Raw genomic sequence first — 21,014 nt, forward strand, 5'->3', positions numbered from 1 at the left:
GCGGCCGCGCTCCAATATGAGTGCCATCGTACAGAGAGAGAGGGGGCGCGTGTGTGGAGCGGCTTTTGTGCTCCGGTGAGATGAAAGAGGAAGCGGGAAGGCAATCGGGAAGGACTTTGCAGGCCTCCCACCTGCCGTACATGTCCTCATCTTACCCCCATCTGCGAAGTGGAAGTGCTGCTTAAAATACTACCCCGCTAGCAATGCCGCTGCTCACCAGCGTGTAAATGCCGGCGTAGCCGACAAAGATTAGCGCCCAGACGAAATAAATCATTAAGGGGACGGCCATCTGCGGCAGAAACGAGGTACTTAGAGGCTCCAGCTCAATGTTAAAGGAAACCATTCGCACGCGGTAGGCATCCAGCGGGATAGAATAAGCGCGTGGGCGTACCTCAATAACCGGCAGAAACGGGTCATTGGGGTCCGAGGATGCGTGTACGACATGGCGCCTCGCAGCCCCTCCGAATTCGTGCTCGCCCGCAGCGCTATCCATGTCCTCTCGATCGACCCACACACCCTCCTCGGTACTGAACGCAAGCTCGTTGTCGCAACTTGTGGTGAAAACGAGAAGCTCCGTGTCTTGTGGCTGGTCTGTCCATTGATAGGCCGTCTCCAACGGTCTGCCTGCGGCGTGGGCACTGCTCTTCAGCGACTCCTCCACAGTGGAGCGGCGCACTTGGTAGAGCCGCATTTCGAACCCAACGCTTGGCGAGCCCAAGAAGCTGAGTCGTATCAGGTAATGACTGCCCGCCTTCAAGCCCGCCAGGGCAAAGCGCTGAACAGACGGGATGGCCTCTCGAGTACTGCCATCGCGCTCCGCGGAAGCGTGCTCAGAGTTATCGTCCCACAGCGGCACGTCTTCCGGAAGGGTGGGGTTGCGCACGTGCTGCTTCACCCTAGGCGCGCCGGGACGCAGCACCTTGTATGTCACTGCGCCCCTCCGGCCGGAGCTACGGGGCGACATGTTGCGAAGTGGCGCCGCAGGGCCCTTGGCAGTGCTGCCGTCCGCAATGCGGCTCGCGCCCAGAGGCACAGCCCGAGTTATCAGCTGTCGCGTGACGCCCTCAACATCCGTCTCGGAGCCGCTCTGGCCAAAAGCACCTGACTTCTCAATGACGCCGATGCGCACCACATAATACGCGGAAGTGATGGCGTACAGTGCCATGAGCAGCGACACAAAGAGAATAGCAGCACACCGAATGCGGCGCAGGAGGAAGAAGAAAAACTTCTGTGACGCCATTCTCGTACCTGCGCGCAAAAAAAGGGAGGGGAGGGCGCCACGTGGCACACACGTACAAATAGCGGAGCCACAAAGGGAAACTTTCGAGGCGGCAGAACAGCAAGAGAGGGGGGTGCACGCGTCTCTCTGGAGACGGGTGGAGCAGCTGCGAGATGTACGCGAGAGGGACCGTCGGCTCTTCTTGGTTCGCTCCGACCCGCCCGAATTAGCAGCGGCACCGGTGCTGGCACAGGCAGTCGGAGGCGCACAAATACAAAAACAGGCAAAGGGCGCCTGAAGAAAATGTATGCGACGACGCAGCTCGCGCTCTCAGATGCTGAGCCGAGGGGAGCTCGTGACGCCTGTCGTTGTCACATTTGTGTGTGTGTGTGTGTGGTCAAAGAAGAGCGCAATGGTGCATAAAGGCGCACAGGAAAGAAAGAGAGAGACGTGCACGTGGAAGGGGGGAGGGCGTTGAGGCTTGATGCGCTGCGAGCACTCGGCTGCTTGCTCGTACGGTTGCCTGCCCAATGCGCAAGAAGAGTGTGCGGCCTGAAAGGAAGAGGACGAGAGGGCGGCTTAGGCCCCTCACTGAGCAGGTTCCGCCTTAGCGAAGAGCGCCCACAAGCCGCATGCAAGCGTCACCGGCAGGGAGAAAGAGAAGCAGCAGCGAAAGCGTCCAGAGAGCAGCGGAGGTGGCTGCAGCCCCGCGCTAAGCCTCGGGCCGAGTGCCGGTGTGAAGGTGCCAGGGAAAATGTGCGCAGGTAGAAAGACTTCAGCGAGCGGGAATACGAGCGTCTAATAGATCGCACGTGCATCCGCTGCTGCTCAGGTGCCAATCCGTTTCACCTTCGCAGCTTCATTGTTTGCTAAGGCTCATTTTTATTCGTTGTAACGCGCATTGGTGGAGGAGTGCCGCATGAGCTGCGCGCGCTTCCACTGCCGGCGGCCGCGCTGGCTATGCCGAGTACCGACCCGAACGCAGCGACCCCCCTCTCCATAAGAGGGCTCCCTCTCTCTCCCCACCCTCGGCACGAACCTGCTCAGCAGCAGTGCGGCAAGACGCTTATGTCACATCGATCGAGGGGGAGAGGGGGAGGGGGGCTTTCCGCACACACCAACACGATGGGAAAAACACTCGCGGCTATCATAGTGCATCCGGAGCGCGCAACGTGCAGCAAAGCGCAGGCCAGCATGCCTGTGTAGCACACATGGAGGGCCAGCAACGCGCCGAAGACAGCCGGGTGATGGCAGTGCCGTCACAGCTCGTCTATGGTCTCAGCATCTTCTGCACCATCCCACTTCCCCGTTCTTCCCCCCCCACTCCGCCGTTAGGGACAGCAGCCACCTGCGTCGACAGCAGCTGAACAACACGCTGTCGTCCGCGCAGCGCAGCCACCCAGTCCACCCCGCCCCCACTCAGGGTAGCGCCGGCACGCCTGTGTAAAAGCACTAAGGGCCGAAACTTCCCACCCTCTTTGAAAAGAAGGTGGCCGCCGCCGCTGCAGAGCGCCCTTTTGGTTAGGATGCAGAGCCGGTCTGCTGCTGTGCGTGGGCCCAGTCGCATTCGCGGGTTCAATGGTCAGATGCGCTTCACTCGAAGAGATGCGCGTCTGCTTTGGTGGCGCAGCATCGCCCCTCCGGATGCGCTGCTCCCTCCACGCTCACATCCCGCACGCATGCGTCGCTGGCAGCACCTTCACTGCTGTGAGCGGCACGACTCGCGCCTCGGGTCAGCCTTGAAGGCGACGGATGTGGTGCTGATGGGGGGGGGGGGGCAGGCGTCTCGGGCGAGTCGTCCAGAAGCCGACACTGTGGTCGCTCAAGATGCAGTTTCGTCCTTGCTCCTCTTGCGACGGCGACTCTTGTGTACCTCGCGCAGCTCCGACGCTCGGCTGAGCAGCGCGGCGTCGATGTTCTTCTCGAGTGCTGTGACACGGGTGACGTCGTCCTGCTGGCGACTGGTGAAGTACCGGTACTGCTCCGTCGACTCCCCCCCAGCATCGCCCGCAGAGTTGCCGGCTGTCTCGCCCATGCGGTTAGACTTGGCAGTGCAGCCTTTGGGCCGTTTGCTGCGATGTGTTTGGGCAGCCGTTGGCATTTTCGTCGACGCCCGCGATGCGGCAGCCGTCACTCCGCCCCCATTCGCTCGGGCGCCTTCCTCACTCGTCGAAGCGGCCGACCCGCGCTCCAGTGAGTCCAACGCCATCTTGTTGTCAAGCTGCACGCGCCTGTAGTACTCGAGCCACTTCGGATACGACTCGACCAGCAGGCTTGTCGCTCGCATCTGCCAGTCCGTTTCGATGCGGTAGGCAGCTGCAAACACATTCGTTATCTGCTTCTGCGCTGAGAAAGGTGTGGTCAGGTCGTTGGCGCGCAACAGCTGCACAGCGAGGTACGAGAGATCGGTGTTTCCCGTCTCCTGTGCCACCCCGAGAAACAAGTTGGACACGAGCCTCACGCGATCGGTGTCCTTCTCGGGCAGTCCCATCGAGCGCGGCGCGCGACCGTTTGCCAGGCTCAAGATTACTCCAGGCAGCGTAGCCACGGCAGAGGCGCGCTTCGTCGGGTCGACGAGCTCCATCGCGAGCTGTCGAAGTAGCGGAATGTACAGCTCTTCGCGCAGGTTGTGGCGCTGCACGACGCGGGTGAGCGGCATTACATCTTCAAAAGCGGCCCAGTGTGCCTCCAATGCGCGGCAAAACGTGTTCCACCGTCGCCTGCCCATTGCCTCCGCGGTGGCGTGAGGCTGCTTGAGCGTGGAAGGCCCGTCTGTAAACCAGCGCGCCATGATCTCCTCCGGCCTCACTGGTCGGAGGTTGGTGGAAACTGTTCCTGCACTGCGACCCCCGGTGGTGGCGGCTACGCTTCCGCTTTGGCTGCTGCTGCTGCTGCTCTGCACGGCCTCCGAGTCAGTCGTCGGTACCAGCCCCTCCTTCAGCAATAGACCCACCACATCCACGAAAGGCGTGTAGAGGAGTCGGTAGAGGGACGGTGTGTAGCCGGAGACGAGAACCCGGACTCGCGTCTCTAGCTCAGTGGGGGTCAGCTCCTCCGCCGGGCCCGTGGCAAGGCCGGCCGTCGGATCCTCCAACAAATTCAGCTCAAGCGTTGTCGCGCCAAGAGGGTCACTCATGCGCGCTCGGTATTCCGCGTCGAGGGTTACGGCCTCCAACTTGGAAAATACGCGCTTCCCTCCCATTAAAAGAGCTCGCGTAGTGCCAAAAAGTCCGCGCTGATGATCGCCGGCAGCATCCGCTGTTTTACAAGGTGTGCCACAAAGAGTTGAGCCTGCGAGGAGCCCTCTCAATGGCACCAGCAGACACGCTCGAGTCATGAAAGGGCGCATCCACACGGCGCGCACTGCACACGCGGGAGCCGCGTCAGCTATTCGGCGCAGTGCCGTCGCCCGCGACATGACCTGTGGTACCGAAACCCGTCTATCCGAGGGAAGCCCCGTGAAGCCGCCGCTACTTGACGGCGTGCGAGCGCGCGCTGCTGCCCGAAAGAGTAACAGAGAAAAGCACGGCAGTGATAAGCCCTCAGCTATGTGTCGGTGAAAGTTTTGCGTGCGCGCGACGAGCAACACAAAGCCAACGGCTCGGCGTCTTTCCCCATGCGCATGCGGTCTGCCGGCGCCCGTTTCACGAACGGTGAAGCACCGCGAGGCACACCCCACGTCCGCCGTTCCGCGAGCAGCACGTGTGCGGGGAAGGAGCGCCAAAAACGTGCGGGGGGCAACACCCAAAGGGGACCACCAAAAAAAAAAGGTTTTCCACCGTGTACGCCGAATAAGACAGAGACAGACAGACAGAAAGTGAAACCGGAGGAGGGGAGCCCCACACGGAACATCACAGCCTTCAGCTGAAGAGACGGAAACGGCGCCTTCTTTGCCGCGCCCTCCGTCCTAAGGCTCACCAACCACCGTCCATCACCTACTCGAAGTGCCGTGCAGCACGGCTTCGCTACAACGCAACCGTTTTTCTTCTTTTTTGGGGGGGTGGAGGCCGCACTCACACTTTGCATGTAAACGTTCTGTCACAGCCGTCGCACAGGCCCACCACCAACACCACTACCTCCCTCCCGGGGAAGGGGGGAGGAGGTGGTGCCGTGCAGCCGGTGCGCACGCGCCACACCAGTGCACGACGAGCCAGGCACCTCACAGCACCGCCCCACGCTGTGCACGTCGCCTCGCAGCCGCACCCGCCATGCCGACCCCCACCGGCGTGCATCCCGCGCCAGGAGGGCGGACGCGCCACACATCACTAAGGCAGTCTGTGCGCCACGTGAGACGCGTTCGAGTCACCGCGGCACACCCTGGCCCGCCCATCACATGGATTGCGTGAACGTGCGCACTGCCGCACGCAGCTCCAGCGCAGAGGGCACTCAGGGACCTGAGCCACGGCATCCGAAGCATGCATCGCTCTGGCTTGGCTGAGGGGTCCTGTCACCACGGGAGGGGGTCGCTCGGCATGGGCAACGGGAGAGAAGGGGTGGGGGAGAGGATGAGGCGATGCAAAGATTAGATGCGCGCCTGCAAGTCCTGTCCGTTCATCTCCGGCACCCGCACTGCTGTTTGTTCCGCCTCCCGATCAATCCTCCTTAGGGGTGTGAAGATCTACACTAAGTGGAGTGCGGTATGCCGACCCATACCCTACCACTTACACGCGTGCTCGGTGATAAACGCACTTGAAGAGGATCATGGCCCTTCAGCTAATCGTCTGGTGTGGTGCTCACAGCATCCGCAGTGCGCACGAGCGAGGCTGCCTTGTTCAAGGTGTGCTGCACGTAGGTGAGCGCGCGCGTCCTCGCCCTCGCGGTCGATTCCTCTGGCGCAACGCGGCTAGAAGTGCTCTCCGCACCCGTCGCCGAGCATGCTGGCCCGCCCACAGCGGCGTCGAGGAGAGGTCCGAATGAGACGTGGATCCAAACGCGCCGCTGCAGCTGCACCAGGCCTACGAACACCTGCACCGGCGGTGCAGAAGGCAAGCTCCCTTCCAAGTCGCCTGCAGACGGTCCACCGGCATTCGGCACGCTGGAGTCAAGTGCATGCGCCAGCGGCGGCGCAGCATGCTTGTTCGGCAACGTTGCAGCCACGTTATGGGCCTCTATGAGCACCTCACTCCAGGCGCGTGCCAGCTGCACTGTCGCCTCGTCGGCGGCAGTAAGCCACCGCAGGCACACAATACCAAAGGCGGCGGCGTCTATCGAGGCGTCGAAGCGGCCGTCGCTGCGGAAAGCCTGCAGCACCGCACGCACAAACTGTTGGTGTGCACTGACCCGTGTCGCTAGAGCCGATGATGCCGCTGAGACGGGCCGTCCAATCGCACGCGCATTTGCCGCGGACAGTGCGCTTGTCATCAGCCTGCCCCTCAAGCGCTGCTCGCGCAGCCACCCTCCCATGTGTGACAGCGGTGACACATGAAGCGCGTCGCTCTCCGTCACATCAGGGGTGATCCACTGGTTGAAGGTGCTCTGTCGCGCCTCACCGAGGGCCTGGATGGACCACGCCACCTTGCGAATGTGGGCAACGAAGAGTGCCACAGAGCCAGCAGTGGCTAAACCGCCTGCTGGAGAGAGAGGCAGAGCCGTGAACGGCACGGCAGTGGACAGGCCAGTTGGCACCAGCACAGAGTCGGCGAGCGCGGCGGCAGCGTGAAACTCGCGAAGGATGGCGTCTCGCTGCGGCAACGCAGATGGCGAAACGTCTTCCGCGTCACCGGTAAGCAAAGCCGCGCCACCGTGGCTCGCATCGATGTGAAACCACACGCCGAGGCGCTGGCAGAACTCACCAATCGCACGCAGTGGATCGACGGCACCACTGAGGCTGGATCCGAACGTGCCGACCACCATGAGAGGATACAAGCCCACCGCTACATCCTCCACGAGGCGGGACTGCAGCTCACGCGCGTCGACCGCGTAGTTGTAAACGCTGCACGACTCACAGCCAGCAGTGTCGGTACCGGCTGAGTGAGCTGTGGGGAGCGGCAGCGCACGCTTCGCCGCGATTGTTTGCATGACACGCACATGTGCGATGCCAAGCAGCTGCGCGGCCCGTACGAGTAGTGCGTCGCACTGGTCACCGCAGTACAGCACCAGTCGCCCACTCTGTTGCTTGGCAGACTCACTACGAGCAAAGGCATTGTGTTGACCAGCACCACGCGTCACAGCCTGCGTACGCGCTGTGTGAAGTAGAACAGTGTAGGCCTCCAGCGCAGTCGAGTAGAGAGCCCCACCACCATCGGTGCCTGCGTTCGAGGGTGTTGGCCCCCGGGTAGAGGTCTTAGCGAACACCTCCTGAGCAGTGGCTACGGCGGGCAGCGCCGTCAATGCAGCAGTGGCAGCTGCACTCCTCACATTCGACGATGGCGACGGACGTGGCGCGATGAAGCCGCTGGTCGTGCGCATGGCAGTGGGCCACAGCATCAGGGCTGCCTGCGCTGGGCAGCGGCTGCTCCCCCCGTGGCCTGCTGAGCCGCCACTACTAGCGCCGCCGCTGAGCGATGTACTAGGTGACGGAGATGGCCATTGGAAGCGGCTTGAGAGGCCAATGCAAGAGGCAATCGTGTTGGCCAGAGTCCTTTCGACCTCGCTCAGCGTGCCCGATAGAAAGGCGGATAGTGCTGCGGCATCACGTGTCATCACTGCACCACTGGTGAGAGAATGATGCGCCTGAATGGGTTGAGCGGCAGGCACCAGAGCCGCAGCAGCGCCACCGCCAGCCATGGCAGTGGTAGCTGTCATGCACGCTAGCCACGCATGCAGCCAGTCCACCGAGGCGCTCACCGGCAGCGGTGGCGGCGGCGGAGTCGACGCGGGCAAGCAGTCAGGGTCGCTGCCCCCGTCCGATGCGCTATCCGCTCCCTCCGCCCACTCACAGAGACGCCGCACAGCCGCTTCTGCGGTTGCCGAGATGGCAGTGGAGAGGCGGTTGCACGTGGAAGGGTTGGCGCTGGACACTGTAGCACAGATGCCATCAGCCACGGCGCTAGCAGGAGACAGGCCTGCTGCGACAGCGTGCGTGGGCTGGCTTGCGCGACCTCCTGCGCTCTCAGGGTGGTACTGGGGACCCGTGCGGATCGTGGTGAGCTCTCTCCATACGGTTCCTACGCTGGCCGAGCGATCGCGCGGCGGTACAGCAGCTGAGCCCCGCACCCCTGCATCATCTGTAGCCAGGCGTCGGGTCGACGGCTCTGCCGCGTGCTGCAAAGCCGTCGCTCCAGCGTCGAGCAGCAAAGCGAATCGACGCGCCTCGCTGGCCAAAAGGCGGTACAGTCGCGCGTTGGCGACTGGCGCACGTCCCATTCCTCAGCTGCTCGATAATTCGGCGGTCTACAGGTTGGCCTGCACACTGCCTGCGCCGCCACTGCGACCACATACGCACATGCCGCATAGCAGCATGTACACGCGGTCATGTTTCGTTGTTGTTGTGCGGTCAAGAAGGTGAGCAATGAAGGATAGAGAGAAGCAGTAAGCGGGGTGGAGGGCGGCAGGCACGGAAGGCCAACCCGAAGCCAGACACGGGTGGCCACGGCACGTTTACCGCACCCATTGCCGAGGGCGAACGCGCAGAGGCAACGGCAAAGAAGAAGGAGCTGAGCCGCGCGCAGCGCACCGCATGCACGGTGCACTCACCGCGAATGCGGTGTTCAGCCAGCACTCTACAACGCGTGCGCACCGCACCTCAGGTCCTCATATAATTTTTTTTTCGACTCGGCACTATCCCTCTCGCTTGAGCTGCGGCAGCGAGCTGCTCCATAGAGTAGAGAGAAAAACACGCTTACGCGTGCAACATCTCCTGAAATGCGCACGCGCCTCACAGAGCGGATGCGGTCGCTGCCGCTGCTGCTAGGCTGCAGTTCATGCAATCTGGCGTGATGTTTAGGTTCTGCTACGCATAGATGCCTCCGCTCTCGACCTCACTTGCGTGTTGTCGTAGTAGCGTTGTGGTCTGTGCGTGCGTTTATGCGTGTGAAAGGGAGAAGATGAGAGCAAACGGCAATGCGCTACTGTCACCGTACTCCATCAGGCGAAAGCAGCTCAAGCGAAGCAGAGAAATGCGCGCACCAGCAAAGCTGCATGACGGCATCACGGACTTCGCCCTGAAGCGGCCGGTACCGCGAGACAGATGTGAGAGAGAAGCTGAAGTAGGGAAGGACGACGCGCGACAAAGACAACGACGAGTGGGATCGTATGCCGCACGGAAAGCTGTTGCGTGTCGGTGTGCAGACACACCTGCGCAGTCATCCGCGTCGGCGTAAGTATGGGAGGGGGAGGGGAGAGACCAGGGGAAGAGCACAGGAATGCATATGTCAGGCCACGCCGTGAGACTCTTCCTCTGCACCGACGTTAGCACACCACGCGCACGCACATACAGAATTGTATGCCTTTCCCCATCGACATCCACAGTCTCTCTCTCTCTGAAACTCAGCACTGCCTTTTGCCTACTCGGCGTTGGCGCCCCGGTGCTCAGCATCCTCGGCATCGCTGCTGCTGCTGCTATCCGAGAGTTGCACGATGGTGTTCTGCCGTGGCTTCCCACGCGGGTGGTTGACCTCCCCCTTCACCACCCTCACCCGCTCTCTTCGCGCCCGCTTGTCATCCTCACGCCGATCGTACGAATCGAAGCCGTCTCCGTGGTCATGACCCGTTTGCGCTTGCAGCTCCTCGAGAGACGGCGGTGGCCAGTGCTTCGAATGGCTCACAATCACAAACATCGGGTCGTTCACGATGGGGTCGAAACCGGAGGAGAAAGGTGGGGAAGCGGCGGCTGAGGCGGCGCCGGCGGATGCAGCAGCGTCGCCGCCACAGCGCCCGCTCTCCAGCTGCTGGTACATACCTTTCACATCTGCCTTCTGCACGGGCACCTCACTTGCGCGTGGGAGGCGGACTGTAGAGAACTGCCGCGACTCGAGCGCCTTGTTGGTGACCCGCACCCTCTGCGGCTTCCTCTTGGCACTGGCCCGCCGCTCCTGTGCCTGCTTCGGTGCCATCGCTTCGACGACGCGGTGGGGCGTGTGCGGACGTCCTCCGCGGGTGAAGCGCACACAAAGAAAAAAACGTTGCGACACTGCGTCGCGTCGCAGGGAGAAAAGGGAAAGCGTGAAGTATTCGACCGCCAGTGTGAAACTTATCAGCGTTATACGGCGAAAAGTCCCGAGAGGCGTAGGCAGAGGCCCGCTCATGCCCAAGTGGATGCATACACATAGACGCACGCACACACATATATATATGTATATTTGATCGACGTTGAGGAAGGAGGGGAGACGGAGAAAAGCGGTTCAGACACGTGGAGAAATGGCACTCAAGAGAGCAGAGATACGCATGAGAGTAACTGTCGTCTCGGCTGCATCCGCTGAAAGCAAAAAGCGGGCTACGTGCGCATCAGGGCAAGACACACGTGTCCGTCTGCTTGGACGAAGGAAAAGAGTCGGCGACCTGTTTTTTTTATCGTCATTCGGTTGGCCCATGCAAGGCGGACAAGGAAGGGTTAGATTTCGCCGCCTCCCCTTGTCAGCGCACCCTCGCACACGCCACGCACAAGCATTACAAAAAAAAAGTGGGGTAAACCTGAGGTGCCTCCGTTGATCGGAAGGAAGTTTTCCGGGCGAGCAGTCGACGAGCGAATCGCGTGGCACAAACTTACCCCAAAAAAAAAGGCCACATTCCCCTGCCAGCATGAGCTTTTTTTTCTTCCCTCTCTTCGCATGTGTCACCTTACGCACTCATCCTGCCCTGCCTGCTGCGGCATCTGCTGCTTGGCCTCTCAGCCTATAGACCCGCATCTTAGCACCTCCGCTGCCGAGCCCCGAGACGGCATATACGCACATATAAACTTTTCCCACACACCAACGCGACAGCATAGGGGCACAGCGCTTTTTTTATGCCACGAATGTAGAACGCTTTTCGCTTCGTCCACCAGCTGCCCACACCGCAGCGGCGCCGACGCCCTTAACAGATTCTGCAACGCTCCCCACCCCCTCTTCTTGGCGCCCTTCTCCGCTCTCTGAAGACACCGCCTTCCGCAGTGCAGCGAGAAAGCAGAGATGCCCTCCCCCGCCGCACGCCTCTCCCGGAGCGCTTCCCTCAGCCCCACCCGCCCACCCCCCACCGCTGTTTTCGCAAACGCTAACAGAAGCACACAAGCCGCGCGCGACGCTTCACAACCACAGCAAGCGATTCCGTGCAGCACGGCTTCGCTACAACGCAACCGTTTTTCTTCTTTTTTGGGGGGGTGGAGGCCGCACTCACACTTTGCATGTAAACGTTCTGTCACAGCCGTCGCACAGGCCCACCACCAACACCACTACCTCCCTCCCGGGGAAGGGGGGAGGAGGTGGTGCCGTGCAGCCGGTGCGCACGCGCCACACCAGTGCACGACGAGCCAGGCACCTCACAGCACCGCCCCACGCTGTGCACGTCGCCTCGCAGCCGCACCCGCCATGCCGACCCCCACCGGCGTGCATCCCGCGCCAGGAGGGCGGACGCGCCACACATCACTAAGGCAGTCTGTGCGCCACGTGAGACGCGTTCGAGTCACCGCGGCACACCCTGGCCCGCCCATCACATGGATTGCGTGAACGTGCGCACTGCCGCACGCAGCTCCAGCGCAACAGCCACAAGGGGAGGGGAGGGGAGGTGAAAGAAGAATACGCCAGGGTCCGCGGTCGTTGGCGGATGGCACCACAAAGGGGTTCAGAGGGAAGCAAAGGTGCCCTCATCGGCCAGTCGCCTCTCAGCGGGGCGGAGCGCCGCTGCACGTGGCCTGTGCGTCAGCTTCGCAAGCCCCTAGGATCGACTGATCTGTAGGCCGGACGCCGACACGCTCATCTCCACGAAACGGGCATTAGCGTTCGGCGGGTTCGCCGTCAGCAGCTCGCGGATCCGGTGAGCGCACGCCTTGTCCTTTGCGCACATGTACATGTAGCCGCCACCGCCAGCACCAGGCAGCGTCAGACCCCACACGTACGGCTCCACAACGTCCACAATCGACTGCACCGCAGCATTGCTCACCCCATCGTCAAGTCGCTTCTTCTGCTCCCACGACCGCTGCACAAGCCGCGCGTAGCCCTTGTAGTTGCCCATCGTGATAGCGTCGTACATCGCGGCAGTCGTGGGCCCGCCCATCTCATGCAGCAGCTGCAGCGTCGCCGCGCTGTTCAGAAAGACCTTCTGCACCACCTCTGCCAAAATGTCCTTTGCCCTTCGAGTGATGCCTGTGTAGTAGAGGAGGTGGCACGGGGCGAACTTTGGGTTGGTAAACACGCTGTCCGGCATCCACCGCACCGTGGGCAGGCACGGCAGCCCAGGCACGCACTGAACCAGCTTCAGGCCCTCGAACAGGCCGCCGTACTGGTCCTGCCACCCGCCGCCAGCAGTCAGCATCTGCTCAATCAGCAGCACGCGGCGGCACACATCGTGCTTGTCCCATGGCAGCTTGCAGAACTCTGCCAGTGACCACAGTACCGTGCCGGCAACGATGGAGCTCGTGCCCAGCCCGGATCCGGTTGGGATCGCCACAAACAGCGAGATCTCCAGCCCGTGGCCGCCGAACCGCGCAGCCAGCTGCTCCTGCAGCGTCGTGTACTCCGTCGTGCACAGCTCGGGCAAGAACCCACACAGCGCAAGTGCAGCCTTCGGGATCGAAAAGGGGTTCTGTATCGCTGCGTACGTGCGGATGTCGTCGAAGCTCGAGATGTTCGCCTGCTCACCGGAGTCGATCGAGCGCATGACAATGGTCGGGTCCTGGCGTACGCGCACGTACACCTGCACCGGTGGCTGCCCGTTGAGCTCCACGGCAACGTTGATCACGCTCCCGCCGTTCAGAAGCGTGTACGGCGGCGTATCCGTCCATGCCCCGGCCACGTCGATACGGACGGGGCAGCGGCCCCAGATGACTTGGTCAAGGTGCACGCCAAGCTCCGGGCTCTGGCGGTCATCGGGAAAAGAGCTGACAATGGCGGCGCGCAGTGCCGCAAAGGCGGCGGCATCGTGCCGAGTCGCCAGCAGGCGCGCCTCCTCCACGCTCGCCGCATGCAAAAGCGCAAGGCGCCGCGCCTGTTCCTCCGCAGGCAGAGCCGGTTGCGCACCATCTATCGCCTCCAGCGCAAGCTGCATCACGCGGCTCACAAACATGTGGTAGTGCGCCGCCACGATGCGGCCAGGCGCAGAGCACAGCGGCGCACCCCGGCCGCGACCGTGCAGGAGGCGCTCTTCTACGAAGATGTGCGCCCAGCTCCCTGCCATGGAGTCAGTGCCGCTCGCAAACACCTCCATCGGGTCAGGGCACCGCGGCTTCGATACTGCTTTGCCAGCCACATCCACCTCTTCCCATCCCTCCGTCAGCCCGCTGCGCCGCGGCAGCGCCACGCCAAGCTCCACGACGCGGTGCGCAACGCGGTTAAGATCCAGCAGAAAGAACTGCTGCTGCAGCAGTGCAATCATCGCGCCAGAGAGCCCAGACGGCAGCGCAGGCGTGCCCGTCGGCGCGCTCCGCACAGACAGCGCTGAGACGCACAGGTCCTGTGGCATGGGGTCAGCAGCCACAAGCGCAAACAACAGCGTCAGCATCCGTCGCTCGTAGTACTCGCTGTTGCGCAGTATCGCAGGCACGTCTGCCAGCCGCAGCAGGTCCATCGCAGACACGCGTGGCTGCGTCCGCCACACAGCCTGCCCAGCAGCGAGTCGCACAGCGTCCACAGCAGCGCCGCCGCCAGCTGCGGCCTCCAGAGGCAGCGTCGCGACGTATAGGTAGTCGCCAAGCTGCCTCTCCGTCGCGCACACCGGGAACAGCGCAGCCTCGTAGATATCCAGCGGCCCCGCAGCGCCGTCGTCCGCAGCCAGTGCAGCAGGATACAGCTCTGCCACGCTGAGCCCGCGGCTCGACAGCCAGTCGAGCAGGGGCATCCCCATGTACATCGTCGAGCCGCTGCGCACATCGCCGCAGAACGCGTCGTCGATGTGGTACGGCCGCGCAGCCTGCGGCCCTACAACGCCACCGCCACTGCAGCAGCAGCCGAGCGCAGCGGGCAGCACAGGCACAACGCTGACGCACACGCCGAGGGGCAGCGCAAGCACCCAGTCGTTGCGCGGAATCCCCGTCAGCAAGTGCTGACCTTGCAGCGCCCACCGCGCGCCCACCCAGCTGCTCTCCGCCCACAGCTGCCGTACAGGCGGCAGCGACGCTCCCGCTGACGCACCAGCAGCAGCAGACCCGTCCAGCGGCGCGAGAATGACCGAGTTGTGTACAATTACCGACGATGGGGTCGCAAGCAGCGGCATTGCGTCGCCCCTAGCGAAGTCCAGCCTCTCCGTCGCCCCGCTACCGCGCGCACCCGCAGCACCACCGGGCAGCCGCGCCTCCCCGTCACAATAGCGCGAAGGTGCAAGCACCCCATCGAACGGCGTGCTCCACGACCACGACGGTCTCAGCGACTCGCAGCTCTGCAGCGTCTCCGTCGACGAGATCAGCTCCCGGCTTGTTCCGTAGTGCAGGAACGCAGCGTCGCGCAGCTCCACAACGCTCGCCTTCAGTCCCGCCACCTCCGGGTCGACCCGCGACGCGTTGCGGCCCAGCGCAGGGCCGAACTCCGAGTACAAATCGTACGCGTTGTGTACTACCGTGCAGCGGCGCTCGCTGCCGCTCACGTCGTCCGCATACAGCGCACTCCCAATGCACTTGCGCGCCAAGACCTCCACTGCACGGTCACTCAGCATCCACATGCCTACATCCAGAAGAAAAGAGTGACGACCCTCTGCCGCGCGCTTCCGGACCTCCGCCAGCGACGGCTTCTGCAGCATGTAGTCGAGGTCAAACGGCCTCTCACGTGTCATGAAAAATACGCCGTGGCTCTGCAAGAGGGGCGCGTCCGTGGAAATGCCAAAGCACAGCACGTCACTGTCGGCGAACTTCGAAAGAGCCGGCAGTGGACCTCTGCGGCACACACAAATGTCACCGCACGCAATCAGTGTGCGCAGGTTGGCCGGCGCTGTCGTGATGATATCCCGGTACATCGGCACCTGCGTCGACAGCAGCGTGCGTGACAGCTGGCTGCCACGGTGCCACCGACACGGAGGCAGTGGCAGCAGCGCCTTGCTCATCGTCGCGTACGCAAGCAGGCGGCGGCTCAGGCCGCCAGCGTGCACAACCACCCGGCCATCGTTGTCCGAGAGTCGCAGCCACGACAGGAACGACTTCTTCGCAGATGCGGATGCGTGGCGCTGCTCCTCTGCATAGCATTCGTGCAACAGATGCACTGTGCCGCCGCCAGAGCCCAGTGGCCGGCCCTCCGGGTCGCACCCGCAGAACAGCCCGGGTACCACGACGTCACCTCCGGCGCCGCGCTCCTCTACATGGAACGCAGCCGCGTCTGCCAGCATCTTCTTCACTCCCTTGTATTCCGCCAGGCTGGCGGGGAGGCTTAAAAGAAAGCTCACGTTCATCTTCGCTCACACGCCCGGGCGGGTAACGATCTTCTTGCCTTTTTCAAATAGTGCTCGACTGCGTCTCCGCGCCCTGTGATGTAGGCCTGTCGACAGATCCGCCACTGACTGTGTGAGCGTGCCCCTTGTGTAGTCGCCTCCTTGGTGGAACGAGATCACAAGCAAAAAAAATCAGAAAAAAACAATTCAGTCGTAGATATGAAAGTGGCTCAGCGCCGCGAAAAAAAAAGCGTCTCTTCGAGAGCGGCGCCGAATGAATCAGCAGGAGAGACGGAAAGACAGGCAGAGAGAAAGAGAGAGTCACAGTTCATTGCTCGCAGTTGAGCTCGTCAGCGTACCCGTCTTCGAGCACCCCACTTCCCCATTATGCCTGTACGTTTCATGCGCTCGAACACACAGGGCACTAAAAAGAGAAAAAATCCCCCTTGCACCATCACCATAGAGGATCCCCTTTCCTGTACCCTCACAAATTTCGCCGAACACTCGGACACGCTCCTCAGCCAAACCGCCCGCCCGCCCCTTCACAAGCGCGCTGCGCCATCGGCGCCACGCGGATCCGGGTGGACGGCGCGCCTAGAGATTCAGGCATGAAGGGGGGGTCCACCCGCACGCCGCGTGTGCTCCGGGACAAGGTCGGCTGGCGCCCTCGGAGACCCGCTCTGCGCTTTGCCGGCATGCTGTGCTTCGCCCACCGTCCCCTCCAGCTGCGGCGCCACCCCCGCACGCCCACGTGGCCACGGGCACGCCCGTAGCGACCCCACACACACAGACGCACCGCGACAGGCCGAGCGCCGCCACGGCCCAGCGGCAGCAGGAGGCGCCCGCCCTCACCCGGGCCCGCGCGCCCTCCGCGCGACACTTCTCTCGAGTTGACGAATGCAGACGGACGCGCGGCGCGGCCCGACGCCGCCCCTCACGCGCATGGGCGTGTGCGGTCCGCCGGCGTGGAGCGCTACTCCGTGTGCGCAGCAGGAAAAGCGCGGCAGAGGAAGAGAGAGGCGTGGAGCAGAGGCGTGTCATGAGGATGGCAGTCCGCAGTGGCAGGCACCGCTACGACAGATGGAGGCGCCAGGCGCAACATTGGAGGCGCACGGATAAGAGCAGCCCTCTTTCCGCGCCGGCCGTGCACCTCGCGGCTCGGAGAGATCGAGGCGCTCGTAGCACGCGGGGAAGGCCGCAAAGCGCGGCCACATCCCGTGAGGCGGTAGAGGGGCACAGCCCCGGGGGGACCACGGACTCGCGCCGGCGTCACCTCGCGCGAGTGCCACGCGCGCCTTTGTTTTCCGCTGCTTCCGAGTCCATGTATGCAAACGCATCGGAGCACCCGAGGAACAAATAGGGGGGAGTGGAAGAAACGATTGGGCGACGCCGGAAGAATGAAACGATTGGGCGGCGCCGGAAGAAGGAAGAGAGGCTGCGCATGGACAGCGCGGACCACATCCAGTCGCACCGCCAGCGAACCTCTCACTCAATGAAGAAAAGCGAAGAAAAGAGTTCAGGGAGAGAAAAAAAGACGCGGGGTGCACTGAGCGCGCCTATGCAAATCTGACTCTCACAAATGGAAGAGCGAACACCAGCGGCAGGCGAGTGAAGTAAGCGGCAAGACACGCAGAGACCACCTCAGAAAAGCGTCTCCTCTGTCGCCGCCACACTCGCGCGAGAGCGCTGGCGAGCAGCATCCGTGCGTGGAGGGAGAGGAGGGGGAGAGGAGAGGAAAGCAAAGAAGCGGGGAGGAGAGGGGAGGTGCCTCATTCGCACTTGACGGTGTCTCCCAAATAGTTCATGTGGTCTTCGGTCCACCCTGAGACCATGTCGATGCTGCATTCCGAGTCCTCCAAGCCCGGCGAGTCCATGCACATCACAACACTGTCGTTCGAGCGCGTGCGGTAGAACACCTCGGAAGTGGTGTGCATGTAGCCAAACCAGAGCGAAGGAATGCGCACCACCGGGTCGCGCCCATGGGTGATGCGGTACTTGGCCCCCTTCGCCAGCAACGCATCCACCCACCTTGAAAAGGCACTGTTGCCCACTCGCGGCGCGCCAAACGTGTACAGAGACACCGGCTTGTAGCGAGGGGAGCCCCCGAGGTTGTTGAGCTGCACCTGCAGGTCAGCAGCAGCCAGCACCGCGAGGGCCCCACCGAGCGAGTGCCCAGTGACGAGGACCTCGTACGTGGGGTTCGCTCGGATCAGCTGCAGCAGAGCGCTTCTTGTCTTGTCACGCAGGGAAGCGAAGGCATGGGAGAAGTCCAGGTTCACACTGCACCGCCTGCCGCAGATGTATCGCAGCTCATAGCTCACTATCGTGTCGCTGAACTCACGCAAGAATTTCTCAATGTCGTTGGCACCGCGGAAGGCGACCACGATCTGCTTGTTCGCGTGATCCAGTCCCATAAAGCCGCTGGTGTCCATTTCATAGTCGTACATGATCGTCGTTACGCGAAAGTTGCTCACGTTACGGCACGCAGGACCGCACGTCCACGAGCTGATGAGTCGTGTCTTGCAGTAGGACGCACGGGAGAAGAAGTGGGCCCGCCACGCCTCATCGAAGCTGTACGGCTTTTGCGCCACAGCCAATGACGCGAGCAGCGCACAGAGCACGACGCAGGCGCCGCATACAGTGCGGAGCGCGGGCGGCAGTCGGTACATCAGGCCTGGTGGGAGCGTGGGGGCGGCAGTGGGAGCGCGTGTGCAAATACACAGAGATGTCGTCGCGAGCGGGTGCCGATGGTGAGGTGAATGAGAGGTGAATGAGGGGCTGCGTGCAGGTCACCTGGCGGAATGCGCATGTGCGGAGTGTCGCAGGAAAAGAGAGCGGGTGAGGAAAGAAGGCGTAGAGGCGCACACAAGGAGCGCGGTGCATTCGTTGAGTAGAGGCGGGCGAGCCTCCGCGCAGGGCAGCGAGAGAGACACGTAAACGCAAGGAAGTGCAGCGAAGCGAAAAGGGAGGCACCACGCAGGAGCGATGGTGAGCGTTGGGGCGTGCTGTTTCGCTATTACCTAGACGGGCTCGTTTATTCCTGTTTGCCCTCAAGTCGACAGTTAGACAAAAGCAGAAGAATAAGCGCGCGTGCTCGTGTTCATGGGAGTCGGTGAGAAGGTGAACGAATCCAGCAAGAGAGTTCGGCGAACAAGCAACGGCAAGCTCCACATTTCTGAAGATGCATAGCATCAGACGCGCATCCACGCTTACGCTGTGATGAGAAGCACGCACAGCGAAAACAAAAAAAAAACGGTCATCTATTCGTGCAAGTTTGGGTTTAGGGTCGGCATTGGGGGGGAAGGGGGGAGGGGGGCAAAGGTCTGTCAGTGGGAGTACCAAAGAGGAGAGGAGAGGGCGCATCTCGCCTGTCTCAACAGAGAGCGATAGGAAACAACGGAGGCAAGAGTCGGCGCCGACAGCTGAAGGCGGGGAGGAGCGAAGCGTCAGAAGAAATGGTCCGCGCCGGCTCCGGTGAGAGGGGGGGCGGAGCCGACGACGGTGCCGCTTGGAAAGGACGAGAATAGGCAACCAAATCTACTTCACTGCACGTCTGAAGGCGAAATCGGGAGACGTGAGACGACGCTGTCGCGCACAGCTCATCAAAAGCACGCGAGCAATCAGCAGTCCTCAGCGCGATCCAGCGAATGTGCAAAGGTCACGAAGAGGGCGAAAGGAAGTGGTGCAGACATGACGGCGGCAGGCGGTCGCGTAGATGCGGGAGCGGAGGGGAGAGGCGTCCGGTCGAGCGGCAAAGAGGGCAAGTCTCAGAGGCAGAGAAATCGAGCTTGAAAATGTGCTTATGTGGCTCCTGTGGTAGAGGTGGCTGCTATCAACGTTTCCTTGATGTGTGCCCGTGTGTGTGTGTGTATGTGTGTGTTGGGGGAAGAGGGGAATAGAAGGGCCATGTGTGGGGATCGCCCACTCGCGCATCATTCAATATGCAGATGTCTTCCTGCACACGCGGGCGCGATCCGTGGCATCGAGCTGCTGCCCGAGTTCCCTCTTGCCCCCCTCCCCTCACACATCGCCACGTTCAACCATTGCGAGAGCCTCCAACGACACAAATAGAAAAAAAAGAGCTCCACACAACGCCACACGCGTTCCCTTGCGCTGAGCGCCCGGCTCACGCCGTGAGAAAGAGCAGCAACAACAGCAGCAGCAGCACAGTCGCCGCCCCAAAGTCTGTTGGTAAGGCAGTGCTCTGCGCATCGTGAAAGGCCTCCTTTGCTGCATACATGGTTGCTGCCTCCGAGACGAACCCCGGCACCACCGATGCCCGGCCACCGGCGGCGTCACTCTCACGGGCACTCAGGCAGCTGTACTTGGCGTGCAGGATGTGGCTGGAGAAGGCGATAGTGGCGTGCACGAGCTGTGGCGCTGCAGCTGCGAGAAAGAGCCAGAGGGGCAAGAGCAAAATCTGCGAGGTGAGTAGTCCACACCGCCACGCGATGATCTCCACCGGCGCCTTCTTGGCCTGCATGATGAGCAGCCAGCGGTACTGCAGCCCACTCTTCTGGCCCAGCTCCTCCAGCATCGGCTTGAGCACCTCGACGCGGGTCGGGTACTGGCAAAAGATGGAACAGTAGTGCACTATCGTCAGTGTGTAGAGTGGGGTGATAGAAAGAGCCTCGATGAGCGAGAAGTGCCGTGCGTGCATCTCGTCGAAGCGAGTTGGAATGCCTTTAATGAAGGCGTTGTGGCCCGTCAGCGTGTTCGCAAGAAACTCGCCGCCCTTTCGAGGGTACCAGTCAGCTATCTGCTTGGGGAGCGCCCACCCACTATGGTTGCTGCTGCTCGCCCTGCCAGAGGTGGAGAAAAAAGACTGCCAAGGGGCCAGTGCTGCCCTTCTGCACCGCAGCGCCGGCGGCAGCTGCACTACGCTGTACCGCCACATCGCAGCACTGCCCTTCGTGAGGAGGCGGCGGCCACGGTGGCTTAGACCAGACGCGTATATTGACGGAGACGGTGTTGGGAAAGGGGAGAGGCTGGCCGCCCTCCTAACCTCAAAGACGCCTGTAGAGGTGGTCGTGCCTTGTGTCCTCTTGTAATTGCTGAATGCCTGCCCCCTAGCGGATTCGTATGCGGCACCCCCATGCACGCTGGGGAGGAGGGAGGGGGATGTACGGATGCCAGCAGGTGGCAATGCCAAAGGGAGACAGCAGTGGCGGACTTCGTTGAGGTGATGAAGGCAACACCCTCCGCAGAAACACGTGCGTGAGAGCACACACACACAAGCTGTGTCAAGATAGCAAAAAAGGGAGGCACGCAGCCGGGCCCGACCGCACACCTGCGCTCCAACTCTGTGTCGAATGGGTATCGCAAGAGCACGAGCGCGAATGATGAAAGTGTCGAAGGACGTGGAGGAGTGGGG

The 21,014-nt window shown here is 62.3% G+C and overlaps 7 protein-coding genes across 7 annotated transcripts; all 7 read right to left on the reverse strand.

Annotated features, from left to right (window-relative positions):
- Positions 1-181: 181 nt before the first annotated feature.
- LSCM1_05674 (uncharacterized protein) lies at positions 182-1,240 on the reverse strand (the record flags this gene model as incomplete). The annotated part of the gene is made up of 1 exon (XM_067323120.1): positions 182-1,240. One exon carries the CDS (start codon positions 1,238-1,240, stop codon positions 182-184), a length of 1,059 nt encoding a protein of 352 aa, XP_067179755.1.
- A 1,801-nt stretch (positions 1,241-3,041) lies between these two features.
- LSCM1_05675 (uncharacterized protein) lies at positions 3,042-4,637 on the reverse strand (the record flags this gene model as incomplete). Its single annotated transcript, XM_067323121.1, has 1 exon — positions 3,042-4,637. One exon carries the CDS (start codon positions 4,635-4,637, stop codon positions 3,042-3,044), a length of 1,596 nt encoding a protein of 531 aa, XP_067179756.1.
- Positions 4,638-5,932: 1,295 nt separating this feature from the next.
- LSCM1_05676 (uncharacterized protein) lies at positions 5,933-8,524 on the reverse strand (the record flags this gene model as incomplete). Its single annotated transcript, XM_067323122.1, has 1 exon — positions 5,933-8,524. One exon carries the CDS (start codon positions 8,522-8,524, stop codon positions 5,933-5,935), a length of 2,592 nt encoding a protein of 863 aa, XP_067179757.1.
- A 1,139-nt stretch (positions 8,525-9,663) lies between these two features.
- LSCM1_05677 (uncharacterized protein) lies at positions 9,664-10,212 on the reverse strand (the record flags this gene model as incomplete). The annotated part of the gene is made up of 1 exon (XM_067323123.1): positions 9,664-10,212. The coding sequence occupies one exon, from the start codon at positions 10,210-10,212 to the stop codon at positions 9,664-9,666; it is 549 nt and encodes a 182-aa protein (XP_067179758.1).
- A 1,795-nt stretch (positions 10,213-12,007) lies between these two features.
- Positions 12,008-15,661, reverse strand: LSCM1_05678 (uncharacterized protein; the record flags this gene model as incomplete). The annotated part of the gene is made up of 1 exon (XM_067323124.1): positions 12,008-15,661. The coding sequence occupies one exon, from the start codon at positions 15,659-15,661 to the stop codon at positions 12,008-12,010; it is 3,654 nt and encodes a 1,217-aa protein (XP_067179759.1).
- Positions 15,662-17,409: 1,748 nt separating this feature from the next.
- On the reverse strand, positions 17,410-18,309 carry LSCM1_05679 (uncharacterized protein; the record flags this gene model as incomplete). Its single annotated transcript, XM_067323125.1, has 1 exon — positions 17,410-18,309. The coding sequence occupies one exon, from the start codon at positions 18,307-18,309 to the stop codon at positions 17,410-17,412; it is 900 nt and encodes a 299-aa protein (XP_067179760.1).
- Positions 18,310-19,766: 1,457 nt separating this feature from the next.
- LSCM1_05680 (uncharacterized protein) lies at positions 19,767-20,537 on the reverse strand (the record flags this gene model as incomplete). The annotated part of the gene is made up of 1 exon (XM_067323126.1): positions 19,767-20,537. The coding sequence occupies one exon, from the start codon at positions 20,535-20,537 to the stop codon at positions 19,767-19,769; it is 771 nt and encodes a 256-aa protein (XP_067179761.1).
- Between the last annotated feature and the right edge of the window lie 477 nt (positions 20,538-21,014).

This window comes from Leishmania martiniquensis, chromosome 16 (assembly GCF_017916325.1).
Source record: "Leishmania martiniquensis isolate LSCM1 chromosome 16, whole genome shotgun sequence".
NCBI classification, from domain to species: Eukaryota; Euglenozoa; class Kinetoplastea; order Trypanosomatida; family Trypanosomatidae; genus Leishmania; species Leishmania martiniquensis.